At 43.8% G+C, this 19,691-nt stretch overlaps 1 protein-coding gene across 6 annotated transcripts in view; it reads left to right on the top strand.

The window, feature by feature from the left end:
* CDH3 (cadherin 3) overlaps nt 1-19,691 on the top strand; it is a 99,688-nt gene that overhangs the window by 61,882 nt on the left and 18,115 nt on the right. For 5 of the 6 annotated variants that reach the window (XM_057711532.1, XM_057711530.1, XM_057711529.1 and 2 more), the window contains 3 exons: nt 17,234-17,313; nt 18,498-18,623; nt 19,535-19,690. In XM_057711532.1, the coding sequence (XP_057567515.1) occupies nt 17,242-17,313; nt 18,498-18,623; nt 19,535-19,690 (354 nt within the window). In that variant the 5' untranslated portion in view covers nt 17,234-17,241. The remainder of the gene's footprint in view (nt 1-17,233; nt 17,314-18,497; nt 18,624-19,534; nt 19,691) is intronic. The other variant, XM_057711528.1, reaches the window with a different exon arrangement.

Below are 19,691 nucleotides of genomic sequence, written 5' to 3'. Positions count from 1 at the left end.
ATCACATAGGAAGGGCTGCTGACATGTTCTTGGAGGTGGGGCGGGGGGGCACCTGGAGGAAGTGATGTCCAAGCCAGAGGCTGGGGAAGGGGTTAGGACATGAGAGGTGGCAGGGAGTGTTCCTGCCAAGGGAACAGCATATGGGGTCCAGGAACTTAAATACGTTTAGTCTGGCTGGACCGTGGAGTGTAAGGTGGGTAGCAGCAGAAGGGAAGTAGGCAGGGTCCGGTCCAGCTCAGAGCTTCTTTCACCCCGTAAGACAGGCAGCATGGGGAAGGCAGGAGATGTGGCTGAAGTTCCAGTTGTGCCCTCATGAAGGCCAGTGTCCCTGAAGTCTCCTCTGGATCCAGGACCCTGGGGCCCACCTCCAGCATCCCTTCTCAACTCCCGACTTTTCTTCCCGACCTGAAGATGTGGTCAGCCTCAACTGAATAATCCTCCTCGTTTCATTTAGTTACCTGCCATTACCAGGCAGTAGGGCCAGCGAGGAAGGGCTTTCAAACAAAATGAAACAAAACAAAAAAATCAGGAAAAAAAACACAACCTAAATACCATTTACTGGAGAGCTTACTGAGTTCCAAAAACTACACTATGTACTTTATGTTATAAGCCCCTTTAATCCTCCTAAAAGCCCCTTGAGGCCAGTGGAATTGGCCCCATTTCACTGGATAGGAAACCTAGGCTTTTAACTTTGTAACTTTTCCAAGGTCACTCAGCTAGCAAATTGTGGAGTTAGGGCTTAAACCAGGTTGGACTCCTACCTGTGAGGTACTAACCATTTGGGAGTCAGCGTTGTGAATCCTCTGGCCTCAGCCAAGCCGAAGAATATGGGAAATAGTTAACGTCTGACCCAAGACCTTTAAATTCCTGTTCCCTCCACAGGCCGCTGTTAATCACCAGGATCTGGAGTGATGGGGAAGGGATGTGGAGGGGATACTTCCATCCAGGACCCCAGCCTCCCTTTTAGGATGTAGGGGAATAGGGAGGGTTCAGAAACCAGGCCCGATAGCTGACAGTGCTCTCACTGTCAATTTTCAGCAGAGAATCTACGTCTGGCTGTTCATCTTCTTCCTCTCCTCACCCCCCTCCAGCATCGAGGACCTCCCCCAGCCCTGCCCTGAGTGGGGGAGCTTGGTATACTCTGCCCCCCATCTCCTCTCCCAGCCAAATTTGGGCACACACGTGGTTGTGGGTTACCTAGAGCATCAGTAGCCTGCAACTTCCTCAAGGTGACAAAATCCCCTCCAGGCTGCAGCTGCCACGGTCCTGATGAACTTCAGGGTACTGTGGTCCTGCTGCTCGCTCAGCGAACCAAAATGCCTTATCCTGGGAAGGAAAGCCACATGAACACTTTCCTTCCTCCCTTTACCCCGCCTGTGAGCGCGTAGCTCCGGCTCTGTCACTGATAACTGAGGAGAGGACTTGGAGCCAGGGCCACACAGCAGGAGGTGGGAGGGCTGGGGGCTGCTTTCCCCTCATGAGAGCCTCTCTGGGCTATCCCGAACCCTAGAAGGAGGAGAGAGCTGTTCTCCCTCAGGACTCTGAGGTACCTTAGGCGCAAGATAGGGAGATGGGGCTGGGGAGGCACAATCCCAGGCTTTCCTCTTCCTCCTCAACCTCAGTAACCCCACTTTTGCTTGTTTAAGAGCACACAAGGTTAGTTTGAAATTAAATCTCTCTTCCCAAGAAGGCTCAAACCTGTGTTGGAGACTAGAAGTAGGTTGATCTTGCCCAGGGGGTCCGACCTCAGGGTCTCACATTAACTTTAAGGAGTCTTTGCGCCCCAGGAATTGTGTACATGTGTGTTTTTCTGAGAAGATTCTTCCCCCAAATTTGGGAACCCCACTCTCTCCCACCCTCCAGTCCAGGTTCATTTCAGAAGTTCTTCAGACTCTTGTCAAACCCAGCAGTGAGGACAGGCCTGATGGTATACATCTGGGCCCAGGCAAGGGAAAACGGCTTCTAGGTCTGAGGCAAGTTACTCCGGTCCCAGCTCCTCGGCCTTGTTGCTCTAACTCCCCTGTGTGGGAGATGCCTCCTTGGCCCTGGACGTGAGGAAGTGCACTGCTGGTTGGTCAGACAGAGGGCAGGGCTGGAGGGCTTAGCTACCATCCTGGGTGTCTTGCTTAAGGCTGCCTGCCTTCTCACAACGAGCCCCGTCTTGTTGTAGCTTCAGGCAGAGAGAAAAGGCAGCTACTTGTGGGTTCCCCACACACAAGCCAGAACAAGATGCCAGGCCCACACCCTGCCCTCTCCTCGTGGAGTCAGCTTCAGCCGGGGCTTCCCACCAGGGCTTCGAGACCTGCTCTTTTCTTATCTTTCATGGTCTTCTGCTTCCAGAATTCTCCTGTGTTCCCCAACTGGACCTCAACCACACTCCAACTGGTTTACCCCTGCCTTTGAGTCCATAGTTTGCCAGCTTGGCTGACCATCAGGATTGCCTAGGGAGCTTTTAATTTCTATCACACCCCCTTTCATATATACTATTTTATATGGTTTGTGTAGAGTTGGGCTCATTGCTTGGGATTTCACATTAATACGTGAATATTTGTTCACTGTAAAGACAATATTTTTCAATAAAATAACAGCATGTGCTATGTGACAGGTACAGCTCTTAGCATTTTACCCATGTTACCTTCTTTAATCACCACACCATCCCTTGAAGTAGGTACGATTACTATCCCCGTTTCACAGATGAGGAATCCGAGGTCAGAGAGGTTAAGTAATTTGCCCAAGATCATGCAAATAGTAAATAGCAGAGCTTGGATTCAAATCTCAGCTGCCTGAGCTTTAACCATGGAACTCCAGCATCTCAATAGAAGCAAATCAGAAATAAATGTGTGAGAGTTCTTCTCGTCCTCAGTGCTGCCTCAGTAGGATAAGCACAGTTAATAGTTTAATGTGCGTCCTTGTAGACCTTTTTCTTGGCAAAGAACTTATGTATGCACACAGGAATTTTTAAAACAAGGATTGGACTATATCAGACTTATAAACGTTATTCTACGACTTTTTAAACTTACTGAATCACAGGCATCTTTCCAGACTGGTAAGTACACATCTATCTTGCTTTTAACAGCTCCATAGTCTTCTACATGGTAGATATACCATGATTTATTTAGCTAACCCCCTAATTTTATCTTTTACAGATGTGGAAGTAGGGAGGAGTTAATGTAAAAATTGTGAAGTGTTTGGATTTTTAGAAATCCGACTATCAGGAATCACCTTATTAGGAAAGACTGTTGTAGAAAGATGATTGAATGAATTGCTCCTCTTACCCCCATTCAGATAAATTAAACTTTTATGTTTGAATAATACCTTCAAGACAGGCTTTGCAGTAAGCTTATTTAGTAAGGTTACTATAACGTTTAAAATCATGAGTTTTCACAGTGACCATTGTTTTAAGACAATTATCTGAATGTTTCAAAAACATTGGAAATCAAAAATTTTTTTAATTTAAATCACACAACTCAGAAGTGAACTATCAAATGTATTAGCACTTGCATTATTTTCCTCGGGTGTTGAAAGCTTGAGAATGTGACATTCAGTCAAAGCAAAAATGCATTTTTTCCTCAAGTTTCTCTTTAGATTTCAAAATCTAGTTAGCAAGCATTTTGAGGAATAAAAGTTTTTCCATTCTTAAAGAGAATGCTAATTTCTGATGGGTTTATAGGTTTTTTCCTTAAACCCAAATATTGCTGCAATAAACAGTCTTGGACAGAGTGGTCACAATGATGTAAAAGATGTATCCTTGAAAACCTCAAATAATTCATAATTCCTATGATTCAAGACTTATTTCTCTTATGAACATATGTGAAGTGTATGTGTGTGGAATAAGGGAGCTAGATGCTTACAATTCACTAGTCTGTCTAATTTTGAAGTAATGTGACTTGTTACACTTTTTCTTAATTTGGGAGATTTGCATTTCTTCAAACTTTGCATACAAAGTAAGATTTTAATATAGTACCATTTCAAATTTTGACAATTGAAGTTTGCATAAAATATAACTGTATTATAATGTATAGAGTGTCTGAGTTGGAGTTCCAGAGCCACTGTGCCTGGGTTAAATCTGTTTGTCTACTTACTAGCTGTTGAAACTTAGGTAAATTTGCTTAACCTCTATGCCTCAGTTTCCTCATCTGTAAAATGGGGGTAATAGTGGGGATCTTGTAAGGCTGTAGTGAGGATTAAATGAGTTAGTGTATGAAAAAGCATGTAGTAAATAGTTGGTGTTAGTGGTGGTAATAATAGCAGTGTTGTTACAGCTAGAATACTTAGTATACTTTTATCTTTAGAATGTGTTCCTAGAAGCAAAATCTCTGGGTCAAAGGACTTTCATAGTTCATGCAACCTACTTTGTATCAGGCACTGTGCTAAGTGTTGGGATATAGTGACAAGTAGATTTGAACACAGTCTTTGCCTTTGAGCATTATAGAGACTAGTAAGGGAGATAGGCAATTAGATAATAGCAAGTAAACATATCATTACAAGTTAGGAGAGTTTTTAACAGGGGAAATGGATCTACTTTGGGAGGGTTGAGGGAAAGTTTCCCTGAGAAAGTAACTTTCAAATTGAGATCTGAAAGATGTTGGGTAGAATTGGAATGGCAATGTAGGGAGATGCTATTCTAGACAGAAGGAGCAGCATGTGCAAAGGCCCTGTGGTAAGGGGTTATGATGTATTTAAGAGGAGGACCATCGTGGCTAGACAGTGGAGATAGGGATTGGGCACGTTATAGATTTTGGGTTTTATCCTGAGAACAATGGCACATCATTGATGAGTTTCAAACAAGGAAGTGATCTTATTTTCTCAAATGTATCATCTGTTGCACTTTTTAAAAATCCTTTTTTTTTAATGGTGAATTTCTTACTCATTTAGGCTAAAAGTGATGTAGTAAGTATTAAGGTGGGGGAGGTAGGGATGGAGAGGCATGAATCTTGGTGATTGGAAAGAAGAGTGAGGGAGAAATAGTCGAGAAAGAGGATGCTAGATAACCATATGCTAGGCGCTGTGCTAAATATTAACTCATTTAACTGAGGTAGGTATTACTAGCATCATTCCCACTTAATAGGTATGGAAGCATACTTGCCCAAAATCTGTCACTGGAACCAAAATTTGAGTCTGGGTACTCTAGACACAAACTCTGGGCTGTTTCTGAGGCCCAGATTTTGGGTTTGTGTAGCTGAGTGCATGATGTGCTATTCCCCAGGAGAGACACTGGAAAAGGGCCACATTTAGGCCAAGAGTAAAGAAGATGATGAATTTGCTTTTTGACATAATGATTTTAAGATTATGGATTATGCCTTTAAAGCATCCAGGGGGAGATATTGAAAAGACAGATAGGTATGTTGGTCAGAGGAAGGATCTGGACATTTGAAATTTTAATACATATTCTGAAGTGCCCTCAAAAATCCATACCAACTTATGGGCTTATGAGAAATAAAGGTGAGAATCAGGAACTTTAAAAAATCAACAAACCGTCTTCCCTAGATCCACCTCCAGGAACTGATTCAGTAGAAGTGATGGGTGGGCTGGAAGCAGGGAATTTGGATTTTTTAAAAGTCCTCCAGGTGATTTTATCAATTGTATTTGGGAACCATTTCTCTGTGATATCATGAAGGCCATTGTGAAAAGCTAAATGTATCTCTTTTAGAGAGGATCTAAAAGAACAAACCCGTGAAATGTGAATGAAAGCATAGCATTTCCGCGTCCCCCACTCCTTGGCCCCACAGCTTACAGGGATCTTGGTTCCCTGAGCAGGGATTGAACCTGGGCTACAGCAATGAAAGCACCAAGTCCTAACCACTGGACTGTCAGGGAATTCCTGAAAGCATGACATTTTGAATTTAACTTTCAATGCTTGTCTCAATGGCAGTTGATCCTTTTTTTTTCTTTTCCTTAATTTTCTGCTTACCTTACATTCTGAATGATCTTTACCTTCTTGTTCTTTTGTTTTGCTTTTTAAATCACTGTCCCTGGTTTTGAATACTTAATTGTGCTTTTAAAGCACATCTTATTTGGTGCTAACCAGAGCTGGGGTGTGTGTGTGTGTGTGTGTGTTCCCATTTTAGAAATTGGAAATTAATAAGGGCTTCTATTTGTTGAGTGCTTACTGTTAACAGCTTAAATATGAAGTGACTTGCCCAAGGCTGCAGGGCCTTTACCCACCAGACCCTTAACTGGTATCCCAGAGGTCCCAGCCTGATCGCTAGGATCTCTGCTCCATTCTCGAGGGTGGGAATCATTGACAGCACACCTAACACTGAGCTTCGAGTCAGCTGTATTTGGAACTCCCAGAGTGCTGTGGAGTATAGCTCAGCGTGCGTTTCTCTCTGGGGATCATTAGGGAGGACCCAGCTCCCTAGGGTGAGGAAGAACCTGAATAGTGCAGATGCTTCCGAAGAGCTTTTTTGCAGAGAGGCAAAACTCCCCTAGAAAGAACTGCTTTCTCCTCAGCAACATGGGATTACCATATAACTTCACTAGTGGGGGCGCTGGGGCGGGGGAGGAGGAATCACATCTCATTCTGATTGCAGCTCAAGTACATGTTTACTATGGAAAAACTGGAAGAGAAGCAGAATGGAGGTCTACCACCCATAAAGGACCTTAGTCATTTAAAATGAACATTTTCAATAGATCTTCTGGGTCCGTTTCCCTAACGAAGTCGTCCTTGAGGATATCTGATCTGAGGGAGAGGGTCGGAGTCCCACTGCTTCATTGCCCCACAGCTCGCCCTCCTGCCTTGCTTTCCTAACAATCCAGCTTCATACTCTATCAATACTTCAGTGGATCAGGGGAGGGCTACAGGCTGAGGGCCTCAAATGCCCCATCAGCGCCATCTGCAGGAAGATCCAGGTCCAGGGTGAACGGTGCGTAGATGGGGGTCGTCTGCCGGGGTGGCCACACTCCCCCAGGGTCATGCTCTTGCCCAGGAGCTGTCATCTTTGTAAAGCTGCTCCTTACTCCAGGGGCCACTTGAGAATGCTTTCCACCAAGCGCTGCAGCTCCAACACTGTGCTTGATTCCTTAGCGTCCTCCAAGGTGGTGATCTTGTGGTGACGGATATTCACGAACATTTCCAGGGAGGTGGGTCCACTTGCGCTGCTCTCTGCTTTTGGGAATCAGTCTGGCTCCTCTGAGGATGCCAAACGGCTGCGGCAGGACACGTGGGGTGCTTTACCTCCCAGCATGCCTCCGGATAGCCCCTTGGCGTCCCAGCATGCCTGGCGGGCACCCCATGTCCCACCCCCGCCCCCCAGCATGCCTTGCGGCCTCTGCCCATTGGCCTCCTCAGCCCAGATTCTGCTCACCCTCCACCATCTTGGACTTCTTTTTATTTGTTTATTTTTTTAATTTTTTTTTTAGCTCTTCATTGGAATATAATTGCTTTACACTCTTGTACCAGCTTATGAGGTACACTAAAGTCAATCAGCTGTGTTTATACACAGCCCCATATCCCCTCCCTCCCGCAACTCCCCCCCACCCTCCCGGTCCCGGCCCTCTAAGGCATCACCCATCATCAAGTTGATCTCCCTTTGTTAGACAGCAGCTTACCACTGGATAACTGTTTTACAGTTGGTAGTATATATATATGTCTGTGCTACTCTCTCACTTCGTCCCAGCTTCCCCTTTGCCCCCCCCGCCCCCCCAATCCCATGTCCTCCAGTCCATTCTCTGCAACTGCATCCTTATTCTTGTCCTGTCACTGGGTTCATCAGTACCTTTTTTTTTTTTTTTTTTTTTTATTCCGTATGTATGAGTTAGCATACAGTATTTGTTTTTCTCTTTCTGGCTTACTTCACTCTGTATGACACACTCAGGTTCTATCCAGCTCATTACATATAGCTCCATTTCATTCCTTCTTATAGCTGAGTAATATTCCATTGTATATATATGCCACATCTTTTTTATCCATTCATTTATCGATGGGCATTTAGGTTGCTTCCATGTCCTGGCTATTGTAAATAGTGCTGCAGTAAACATTACGGTACATGTTTCTTTTTGGATTATGGTTTTCTCTGGGTATATGCCCAGTAGTGGGATTACTGGATCATATGGTAGTTCTATGTGTAGTTTTTTTTTTTTTTTGGGGGGGGGGGTTACACCAGGTTCAATCAACTGTTTTTATGTATGTGTAGTTTTTTAAGGAACCTCCAAACTGTTTTCCATAGTGGCTGTACCAACTTACAGTCCCACCAACAGTGCAGGAGAATTCCCTTTTCTCCACACCCTCTCCAACATTTGTTGTTTCTAGATTTTTTGATGATAGTCATTCTGACCAGTGTGAGGTGATACCTCAGTGTGGCTTTGACTTGCATTTCTCTGATGATTAGTGATGTTGAGCATCTTTTCATGTGTTTGTTGGCCATCTGTATGTCTTCTTTGGAGAAATGTCTATTTAGGTCTTCCACCCATTTGTGGATTGGGTTATTTGCTTTTTTGGTATGAAGCTGCATGAGCTGCTTGTATATTTTGGAGATTAATCCTTTGTCCATTGCTTCGTTGGCAAGTATTTTCTCCCATTCTGAGGGTTGCCCTCTTGTCTTGTTTATGGTTTCTTTCGCTGTGCAAACTTTTAAGTTTCATGAGGTCCCATTTGTTTATTCTTGATTTTATTTCCATTGTTCTAGGAGGTGGGTCAAAAAGGATCTTGCTTTGATATATGTCATAGAGTGTTCTGCCTATGTTTTCCTCTAGGAGTTTTATAGTGTCTGGCCTTACATTCATCTTGGACTTCTTTGGCCTGGAAAGTCACTGGTTCTGGGGAGAGATAGTCTGCCTTCCTGGTGCTGGGGCTTTACCCACCAATGCCCCCTTTTTTCTTTTTAAAGATATTAATATTTTATGTTATAATTGTCAGGCTCAGGCTATAAACTATAAATGGCTGTTTTGTGACCCTTTTCCTCTGAGCAGAGCACTGTTTTTTGTTGATAGTTTTTCACAGTATTTAAGGCCATAGATGAGACATTTGAGTGACTGTAGCATGCGTAATTAAGTATTCTGGTGAAAGTTAAGTTGTTGAGACTTTTTTTTTCTTTAAACACTAAGCCACAGTCATGAACATCCGTGCAGGTATGGTTTTGTCACATCTCAGATGATTTCCTGGAACAATTCTTTTGTGAAAGGACTTAAGGCTTAATTGCTCAGAAGTTTGTGTCAATTTATTCCCCCCCCCCCCCCAACAATATATAGCAGCATCCATTCCCCGAGTATTTCACAGCACTTGTCCTTTTAATTTGTATTTCTTAGCCCGTGAACTTTTTTCTACGGGTAGTTTTACTCAGGGAAATGCCAGAATCTTCTTTCAAGGCAATGCCACATACTTTCCCCTTGCACCTTCTTATCCCAGTCCCTTCACAGAAAGTAGTGATAGCTACAAGGACAAGATTGTTTGCTTTATAAGGTAGATGTACCTCTAAACCAAGCTAGAATGTAAACATCTTTGGCAGTCTCTCCCTCATTCCCCAACAAGATGCCTTTTGGCCACAACACTTTCAAAGTGATGTTACTCTTCCCTACTCATCAAAATGCCCAAAGATCAACAGGGAAACTGGCCAAGACTGATCCTTTGAAGGACATTTACCCCAGAGAGATGGGTGGTTTTATTTTGCCAGAACATCCAGTAAGGTTGGACATTGGGACTACATAGCACCTCTGTGTCATGGCTGAGAAGACAAGCTTCTGACATTCAGGGGTGTTCCCTTGAGAGTTTGGAAGTGTCTAGGCAATTCCAACCTGAAAGCAGACCTGGAATGGGTTCTCAGCCTAGGATCCATTGATTCTTAGAAGTCTATTTTAAAAATCTTTCTTCTTTCAACAGCTCTAGTACTCCAGGGACTCAACCCTTCTTGCCCAAGTTTTATAGTGGCGCCAGCTCAGGATCTGAGGCCAGGCTTGGCAGAATGGTCTTTAGAGAGGAGCTTTGAGCACAGGCCAGGGACTCCTGATTCCATTGGATATTTCTATCTAGTGCAGATACACAAAGTTCTGATTAAAAAAAAAAATTATCTAGAAGCAATCTCAGGTTACTAACTCCTTTCCCCAACAGTATTGTAGGGATTGTGTGTTCAGGCTCAGTGCTAAAACCTATCAATTTATATTGGTACAAATACCTACCTCTTCATCAGGTTCATCGACTTTATGATTCAGAACCTCTGTGAGAGAAACTGAGTTTAAAGCAGTCAAATGATTTTAAGGTCCTAGGTGGGTGTGGAAGTAAGAGCTATGTTTAGGTCTCTGTTTTTCAGCCTTAGGATCTGAACTGTTGCCCCATGTGCTCATCAGCGCTCACCAACTTGCCCCAGAAAGAGTTTGACACAAGCCCATTCATGCCTCCATGACTTGGCCAAGATTTGTGGCCTTGTGGAGCTAGGCTGCAGTCAGGAACGGGAATCAGCTTACTTTACTAGCTGTCAGAAGGCAGGGTAGAAGCGGGGTGAGTGATGGTGAGACCTGGTTTCGGGTCAATTTCATTTTGAAACCAGTGATACAAGCCTGTGGTTCCAGGAAGCATCTGGGAGGAAGTTGTCATGCTCTGCCCCAGGGCTTACCGTTTACCAGCCTCTGTGTGACTCATGGCTTACAGAGAATACTGCTCCTGTTTCTACAGGTGCCTCAGCAGGTTTCCCTGGGCAGGGTAGCTTGACTGTGAGATGTCCATCCTCTGCCTCTCCCAGTAAACCATGGAGCACCCCCTACAAAACAGTCCTCTCCAAATGCTGACTGAGCCAGCTCCCTGTGATGCTCTTTGGTCTTGTGTGCCCCTTCTTCCTTCGGTGCTTCAGCCCTGAGGTGAAGCCCATGGCTGTAACTAACCCCACGCCCACTTTCAGAGATGGTTTATCTATAGTGTAGAGAGAGGCCTGGACTTGGAGTCAGAAACCGAGGTTAATTGTGAGTAGACTAAAGGTCCCTTTTCTTGAGGGCTTACTCTGGGGCAGACGTGGTGCTCAGTGCGGTGCAAACATTATCCCACTTGTTCCTCCCAAAAATGTTATGAGGTAGGTATTATTCCCATTCTCCAGATGAGAAAACGGCCTCTGTATGTTCACACAGTATGTGAACCCAAGTCTTTTGACTGCAAATCCCATGTTCTTCATCACTATCTGCCTTTGCTTCTAGGATTTGAAATCCGGTCCTGCTGCTTCCAAGTTGTGGGGCTTCGTATACTATGCTGTCCTCTCTGAAGCCGCTTCCTGAGGCACTTCAACCTCAGGGCAGTCCCTTGTTTCCTGAGTTGTCAGAATAGGGGAGTAGTATCCACCTTGCGGGTTATTTTTTGAGGACTTGGATAGGAAAACACTCAGCCGGGTGTCTCAGCCAGAGTGGGTCTTTGAAGCTCGTTCCTGCCTGCCTGACTCATGCCCCCTTGTTGTATTCTGCATCCAGCTGAACATGGGTGAGAGCTGATGGGGCTAGGCCCACTGGTGCTGCTGGAGTGTGCTGCCCGAGTGGGAGGCATATACGCTTGGTGTACGTGACTGTTGACTTCTTGATTGTTGGCACTGTCCCCTCTCAGAATAGATGGATAGCCCAGATCCTATGCTACAAATGTTTGGGACCATAAAACAATGGAAATGTGCCAGCAAACAGGGTAGTAAAGTGTACTGTACATTCCTAGGGGGCAGATTTTGTAGACAGCAGGAAGAGGGTTTGTGGGTTTCTGGCAGCTTTTAGAGTTTGGGGGATTAAGACGTCTGAGTAATAGGGGAGCCAATCTATTAGCCCCCTGCTGGGTAACTTGGTAGGAGAGGATTGGAGAGTTCATTGAGAGTCTCTTATTAAGTGAAAAACCTGATAGGCTTATCTGGCCAGCCCTTCTGCTAGCTGAAGACCTTCCCTTAGGTAGAGGGCAGTTTTAAGAATGGGAAACGTGATGGTTAATCTTTTTTTATCAGTGTTTGAACAGCTAATGCATTCACGTGGGTCAGAATTCAGAAGGGTACACAGTAAAAAGTCTCTTTCTTGTTACTTAGCTACTGGCTTCTCCACCCATCAACCCAGTTTTTTGGGTCACCTTCCAGAAGTATTTATTTTAAAATACAAATGTTAGCATAGACTACATTGCTCCGTGTCTTTTTTTTTTTTAATTAACAACATGTCTTAGAGATCTTTCCATATCAATACATAGGGTTTTCCTTATCTTTTATAGCTTTTTTATGGCTGTACAGTGTTCTCTTGTATAGATGGTATCATAACACAAAGTTAATCTCTCATTGATGGACATTTACATTGTCTGGACTTTTGCTATTACAATCAATTCATTATTGATTGGTTTGGTAGATAGCTGTGGAAAGGTGATTTTGGGCAGGAGGCAGTATCCTATAAGAACTTAAAGGTACTTGAAGATATACATTTTTGTTGCCTGATGCATCCCTAGTATTTAGAAGAATGTTGAGCACTTAGGAAACACTCTAGTTCTTGAATGAATGCTGTGTTGAAGAACCTGACTTTAGAATATGACCACCCTGGGTTCTAATTCTAATTCCACTCACTAGCTGTATGATGTTGGGCAAGCCATCTCACCTCTGAACCCCCATTTCCTCATGTGGTGTAAGAGTCCAGATGAAGTTCTGGGGTTTACAAATTTGTGTTTTGTGGTTTTATCCTATTTGATAGTCAAGATGACTCTGTGAAGTCTAACTTTCATCTTCCAAATGAGAAAACCTAAATTCCTAATAAGTTAATTCAAGTTCCACATCAACATGCTGATGGTTCCAACTAACAGAGTTTTTAGGGACCTTTGTATGTGTCCTTAACATAGCTTTAAGCAACACTGACTCACCTAGTGTGTTTGGATATTCTCTTTTAAGCTTTTCTTTCTCTTTTTTAAATAAATTTATTTATTTATTGCCTGAGCTGGGTCTTCGTTGCTGCACGTGGGCTCTCTCTAGTTACGGCTAGCGGGGGCTACTCTTTGTTGCGGTGCGCTTTAAGCTTTTCTTATTCTTCTTTTTACATCAAGAAGAAGGTGTGTTTGGTCCTACTATTCTTGAATACATTTTTTTCATAACATGCTTCTCCCCCTTCAAACCAAAGGAAGGCAGGCCTCAGACTCAAAGCTTCAACAAACATGGGAATTCCTTGGCGGTCCAGTGGTCAGGACTCCGTGCTTTTACTACTGAGGGCGCAGGTTCAGTCCCTGGCTGGGGAACTAAGATCCCACAAGCCACGCAGCGGGGCCAAAAAGAAAAGAAAAACAAAAAACAAAAAAGCCAAAAACTTCAGCAAACAATCGATTGATTCTGAGGCCCAGAGAATTCAAGTGCCGTTCCCAGGATCACCCATCAAGTTAAGGTCAGTGCCTGCACAAGAATGGGATCTCCATCTCCATTAATAGTATTAATAGCAGCCTTGGCCGTAATGCATCCTATTTGTCAGTTCTTTACATTTATTCTCCTCTAATTCTCACAGCTACCTGTAAGAGAGTTACTGTTATTATCCCCAAGTCTAGTACTTTTCTCCAAATATCACACTGCCTCGCTGGGCATCTAAAAATCAATCTTTGCTCTTTCAATAGACAGCAGGTAATGGGGGTTACAGAGGACATAAGAAAACAAACTCTCAGATGTATCAAAAAGATGATATAACCATAGTGGTTAAAAAAAATGACTCAGTCTAGACAGGTCTAGGTACCACTTCTGGCTCTTCCATTTCCTAGCTTTGTAACTTTAGTGAATTCGTTTAACCTCTCATTTTCCCAATTTGGAAAATAGGCATTAAAATCTACTTTATAGGGTGCTTGGTGAAGATTAAATGAGAAAGTATGTAAATGTTAGCTGTTTGTAATAGTAATTCATGACGGGAGGGATTCCCGCCTTTTGAGGTGGACGCCTGTTGTGTTTGTTTGCTAGGGCAGCTGTGACAAAGGAACACGGACTGCGGACTGCGGGGCTTAAACACAGACATTTATGTTCTCACAATTCAGGAGGCTAGACGTCCAAGACCAAGGTGTCAGCAGGGTTGGTTTCTTTTGAGGCCTCTCTTCTTAGCTTGCAGATGGCTGTCTCCTCCCTGTGTGTGTTCATGGTCTTCTCTCTGTAATCGTCTGTGTCCAAATTTCCTCCTCTTCTTATCAGGACACTGTCATACTGGATTAGAGCCCACCCTAATGACCTCATTTTAATTTAATCACCTCTTTAAAGGCCCTTTTTCCAAATGTAGTCACATTTTGAGGTACTGGGGGTTAGGACTTCAACATATGAATTTGAGTGGGGGGCACAAATCATGTTAAGGGATTCATGTTAAGAGAAAACTTGGACCTACAGAAAAATAAGGAAAATAAGTTGCTGGTAACCCCAGTCATTGGGAAGCTTCATTTCTTCCCAGTCTTTTTTTTTTTTTTTTTTCCCACTGAGCATAGTTACATATACTACATATGCATTTCTACATTCTGCTTACTTTGTCTTCATAGCATAAGAACTTCTGTAGATAATTTAAAAACTCTACTATAACTATCATTTTGCATAGCTGGATAAAAAATCCATGGAGTGAGTACCCCATAGATTATTTCACTTTTGCCTTATATTAAGATGATTTAAACTTTGTCACATATCATTCCTGGTCTTTTTAGCCCAAAGGCAAAGCAGGATTCCTCAGAAGATGAGACTACAAAGCTGTGTGCTGGAGGTAAAGGGCAAGGTCGCCCTGGGGATCTCCCTGCCCCTGGGACCCTTTGGAGCTCACTCAGGCCTAGATGCCTCTTTCCCCTCCTCCCACTGGCCAAGCAAGCGTGGGGATGTCGTCAAGGAGGCAGGGCTGGTTTCTAAGCAATCATCTCTTTCTCACGAGCACCTGCCAGCCTTCCACGAAGGTGCCTGCCTCTGTGTGTGACCGCTCCAGCTCCGGGGCGCTGAAGGCAGCTCTGTATGCTTTCAAGGCCCCCATCGTCCTCCCCTTCCACTCACTAACCCCTTTCCTCAAAAGATGGCCAGTGTCTTAAGTTCTTTCACCCAGGTTAGTGTTACCTGTTTTTGAACTTCACGCTGATGGAATCATACGTGTGTCCTCTCTTGTATCTGGCTCTGTCACTCAACCATGTTTGTAACATTCATTCATGTTGTTGTATGTCCTTGTTGACTCATTTCATCATGTGAATATTCCACCATATTTCTATTCATTCTACCTTGATGGACATTTGGGCTGTTTCCAGTGAATATTATAATACTTATCTTTTGGTGAATGTATCTTTGTTGGGTCTATACCTCAGAGTAAAATTGCTGGGTCTTGGGGAATATATATATTTAACTTCAATAAATACTGCCCAACAGTTTTCCAAAGTGACTATCCCATTTTACACTCCCATGTCAGGCTTCCACTTTTCTTTTTATTGAGGTAAAATAGGCATAACATAAAATTGACCATTTTAATCATTTTAAAGTAAACAGTTTGGTGGCATTAAGTACATTCAGATTGTTGTGCAACCATCACCATTGCCCATGTCCAGAACTTTTTCATCATTCCAAACAGAAACTCCTATTCTACTTTCTATCTATGAATTTGGGTATTCTGGGTACCTCGTGTAAGTGCAGTCATACGGTATTTGCCCTTTTGTGATTGGCTTATTTTACTTAGCATAACATTTCCAAGATTCAACCATGTTGCAGCATGTGCCAAAACTGTATTCCTTATAAAGGCTGAATAATAGTCCATTGTATGTAGAGACCACATTGTGTTTATCTATTCATCTCTTGATGGACACTTGTGCTGTTTCCAGATTTTGGCTATTGTGAATAATGATACTATGAAAATATGTGTACAAGTATCTGTTTGAGTTCCTACTTTTAGTTCTTTTGGTTATAGACCTACAAATAGAATTGCTGGATCATATGGCAATTTTATGTTTACCTTCTGGGGAGCCACCAAACTGTTTTTCACAGTGGCTGCACCATTTCACATTCCCAGTGCAGGAGGGTTCCTCTGTCTTTACATCGTCCCAACACTTGTTATTTACCTTCTTTTTTTTTTTTTTTTTTTAGCACCCTAGTAGGTATAAAGTGGTATCTCACTGTGATTTTGATTTGTATTTCCCTAATGACTAATGATATTGAGGATCTTTTCATATGTGTATTGGCCATTTTTATACTTTATTTGAAGAGATGTCTTTTCAACTCCTTTGCCTTTTTATTTATTTATCTTTTTAGTTGGGTTGTTTTTTGTTGTTCTCGAGTTTTAAGAATTCGTTATATAGTCTGGATATTATTTGGAATTCTACTTTTTTATGTTATACTCTTACACACTTTGAATACTTCATCATGTTCGCATTACTTTTGTAGTTTAAAAACCTTCATCTGTTACCCTTCCTTTTTTTAGGGAAGGATTTTTTTTAAACAGTTATTATTGGCATCAGGAACTAAAGGACAATTTTTCAAAAACGGACAGTTGGGAGACCTCACCCTGACCTTTCCATGGCACAGCACTGTCTCTCTGGTCCTTGTTGTGCTGCAGGCTAGTAACCTGATGAATGCTGGCGTCTGGGCCAGTGTTAAAGGAACCCCTGGATCAGAGCATGTTGCTGACAGGCTCAGGTGTAGCCCCTGGCAGGTTTCCTGACTCCATGCTTTGGCCACAGGGAAGGGTGGGTAAGAACATTGGTTGTGAATACTCTCTAGCATATCCCTTGGAGTCAGGCTGCTACCTGGCTTCTGAACTTCGGTTTTCTCATCTTTGCAAAGGGGCTAATGCCGACCTCGGCAGCGTAGTTGTAAAGATGAAATGGGCCCAGTCTCCAGCTTAGCAAAATGGTAGTTATTAACTCCGAGTGTTTGTTTAAAGGATGGCCAAGCAGGGAGGTTTCAGAAGGAGCATGACAAACTGAAACAACAGAGGTTATCCAGAATGATCTGTGTGGGTGAAGGTGTAGCAGGATGCGTATTGCGCGTATGTAGACTCATAGCCTTCAGAAATGCTTAAAATCTTCTGCCTCCAGCTGTGACCTTGGGTCAACTCTATGTCTCGTGAGACTCCGTGGGGTTAATGTCGCTGAATATCTATGATCTTGGTTCTTTGGCTCACAAACCACAAAGTGGTCTGCCCTCTTGAGTCGTAACTCAGAAGCCCATCTGAAACTCATATTTGATCACACTGCCGGTCAGAGGAAGTAAGCCACGTCTCCTTCTTCCGTGGCTTGGAACAGTCCTTGATCCAGTCAGGGGGCTGTTGTCAGGTCTTGGTTTTTCACGGGGTAGCTTCCAGAAGCCCCCTCCTTCCTAATCCCCTTTTCCTCCCTTCCCCACAGTAGTTTTCATGGACTGCCCTGGGCAAGAGTTGGCCCTGCTGACTGATGACTTCACTGTCCTGAACGACAAAACAGTCCAGGTAAAACACCATGTCCACCTTCAGGAAAGAAGAAAGACATTTTCCATGGATGCCCAGCTTGCTTCTGGCCAGGATTCCAAGGTTGCCATGGCTGCTGTGAGCCACGTTACCCCTGCAGAGGACGCGGAGTTAGCCCTCAGTTGCCCGTAGCTTTTGGAGGGTAACTAAGCAGAGTAGTGCTTGCAGCTGCCCAGTAGGGGGCGCCAGAGTCAGGCCAGTGGAGCCCAGAGCTGCCTTGTGAGTCATGGCCCAGTGCCCTTGCGCCCTTGAATTCCCTGTCCCACCTCCCTTTCCTTCTTTCCCATATTATGCTGGTAAACCCCAAGTGAAGGTGATCCCAACACAGGACTGCCAATCCCATGAGCCTCTGGGAAGATCGGCCTGAGACTGTTGGCTACGTTTCTTTGTTACGTTTAATTTAATTTTTTGAACAGCTAATATATCCACATGGTTCAAAAATTTTAAATGTTAAAAAGTTATAGAACCTCCTCTTTTTTCTCCCCATCTGTCTAATGCCCTCTCCACCCCCACAAGAGAAGACACAGGTAATCCTATTACCAATATCTTTCCTTCTAGGGTTTATTTATGTATTTCTTCTATATTTGTATGTATTATACATAGGTATAAAGTCGACTTTTCCCTCCTCTTTTATGCAAAAACTAACATACTGTTCACGTGTCTGCACCTTTTTGCACTGAAAAATACACAGATAACCACTGTTATTAGTTTCTCTAGTATGCCCCAGACTTTGTGTATAAGCGGATATGAATATATGCCTTATGTTCCTACCCTTTTACACGAAAGATGGAACAGTGCCTGGCACATATTAAGCCCTATGTAAGTGTTAAATAAAATACTAAACTACGTTAAGCTGTTCTGCACCTTGTTCTTTTTCACTGAAGTATTGATATATATCAAAGGTCTTTCCATGGTCAGCACAGAGGGAGCTTCCTCATTCCTCATTTTTCAAACTGTGTGCAGTTTCCACTAGATGAACGTATTGATATTATAGTATATTTAATTGGGCCTTCTCTATAAGTGAACACTTAGATTATTTCCAAGTTTTCTTTTGCAATAAACACATCTGGGCCTCTCTCCTCGCCCTGAGCTCCTGTAGGTGAGAGGATGTTGGGTGTGTCCCAGTTGTTGGCACACCTGGGTTAAGGGGTCTTCTCTCCTTGCAGGAAAAGAAAGCACTGAAGATCTCCCCATCTAAACGTATCTTGCGAAGACGCAAGAGAGATTGGGTGGTCCCGCCAATATCTGTCCCTGAGAATGGCAAGGGTCCCTTCCCCCAGAAGCTGCATCAGGTATGACTGTGCCTTCTCCCTTGGAGTCATTGGTGGCTGCAGGGACCCTCATTCAAAGGCCCGAGTATGAGGTTTCTTGCTGCTGAGCCCTGGGGCCTACAGAGGGAAAGCCTCTGTGATGAGAGCAGTTTCTTTTTTTTCTTTTCTTTTCTTTTTTTCCTCTTTTTGGGGAGAGAGGTGCTATTTTATTTTATTATTTCCTTATTTGGCTTGTCAGGTCTTAGTTGTGGCATGTGGGATCTTCATTGTGGCACGTGGGCTTCTCTCTAGTTGTGGCACTCGGGCTCCAGAGTGTGCAGACTCAGTAGTTGCGGTGCACAGGCTTAGTTGCCCCACAGCATGTGGGATCTTATTTCCCTGACCAGGGATCGAACCCACATCCCCTGCATTGGAAGGCGGATTCTTTTTTTTTAATAAATTTTTTAAATTGATGAAGTAATTAATTTATTTTGGTTGCATTGGGTCTTCATTGCTACACATTGGCTTTCTCTAGTTGTGGCAAGTGGGAGCTACTCTTCGTTGCGGTGCTTGGGCTTCTCTTGTTGCGGAGCATGAACTCTAGGTGCAGGGGCTTCAGTAGTTGCGACCTGTGGGCTCAGTAGTTGTAGCTCATGGGCTCTAGAGCTCAGGCTTAGTAGTTGTGGCACACAGGTTTAGTTGCTCTGCAGCATGTGGGATCGTCCTGGAGCAGGGATCGAACCCATGTCCCCTACATTGGCAGGCGGATTCTTAACCACTGCCCGACCGGGGAAATCCCAGAAGGCAGATTCTTAACCACTGGACCACCAGGGACATCCCTGGGAGCAGTTTCTGATCAGGCAATGCCTCTCCACCTCTCCTCACAGAGGATTCTTTGCTACAATCGTGAGATGTTTGTCATTTTGTCAGCTGCCATTATCTTTTACTTCCAGCTCAAATCTAATAAAGACAGAGGCACTAAGATTTTCTACAGCATCACAGGGCCTGGGGCAGACAGCCCCCCTGAGGGTGTCTTCACCATAGAGAAGGAAACGGGCTGGCTGTTGTTGAATAAGCCACTGGACCGGGAGAAGATTGCCGAGTATGAGG

This window comes from Hippopotamus amphibius, chromosome 16 (genome assembly GCF_030028045.1).
Source record: "Hippopotamus amphibius kiboko isolate mHipAmp2 chromosome 16, mHipAmp2.hap2, whole genome shotgun sequence".
Taxonomy (NCBI): Eukaryota; Metazoa; Chordata; class Mammalia; order Artiodactyla; family Hippopotamidae; genus Hippopotamus; species Hippopotamus amphibius.
The sequence above is the reverse complement of the archived record's forward strand: the minus strand, read 5'-3'. Positions and strand labels throughout refer to the sequence as shown.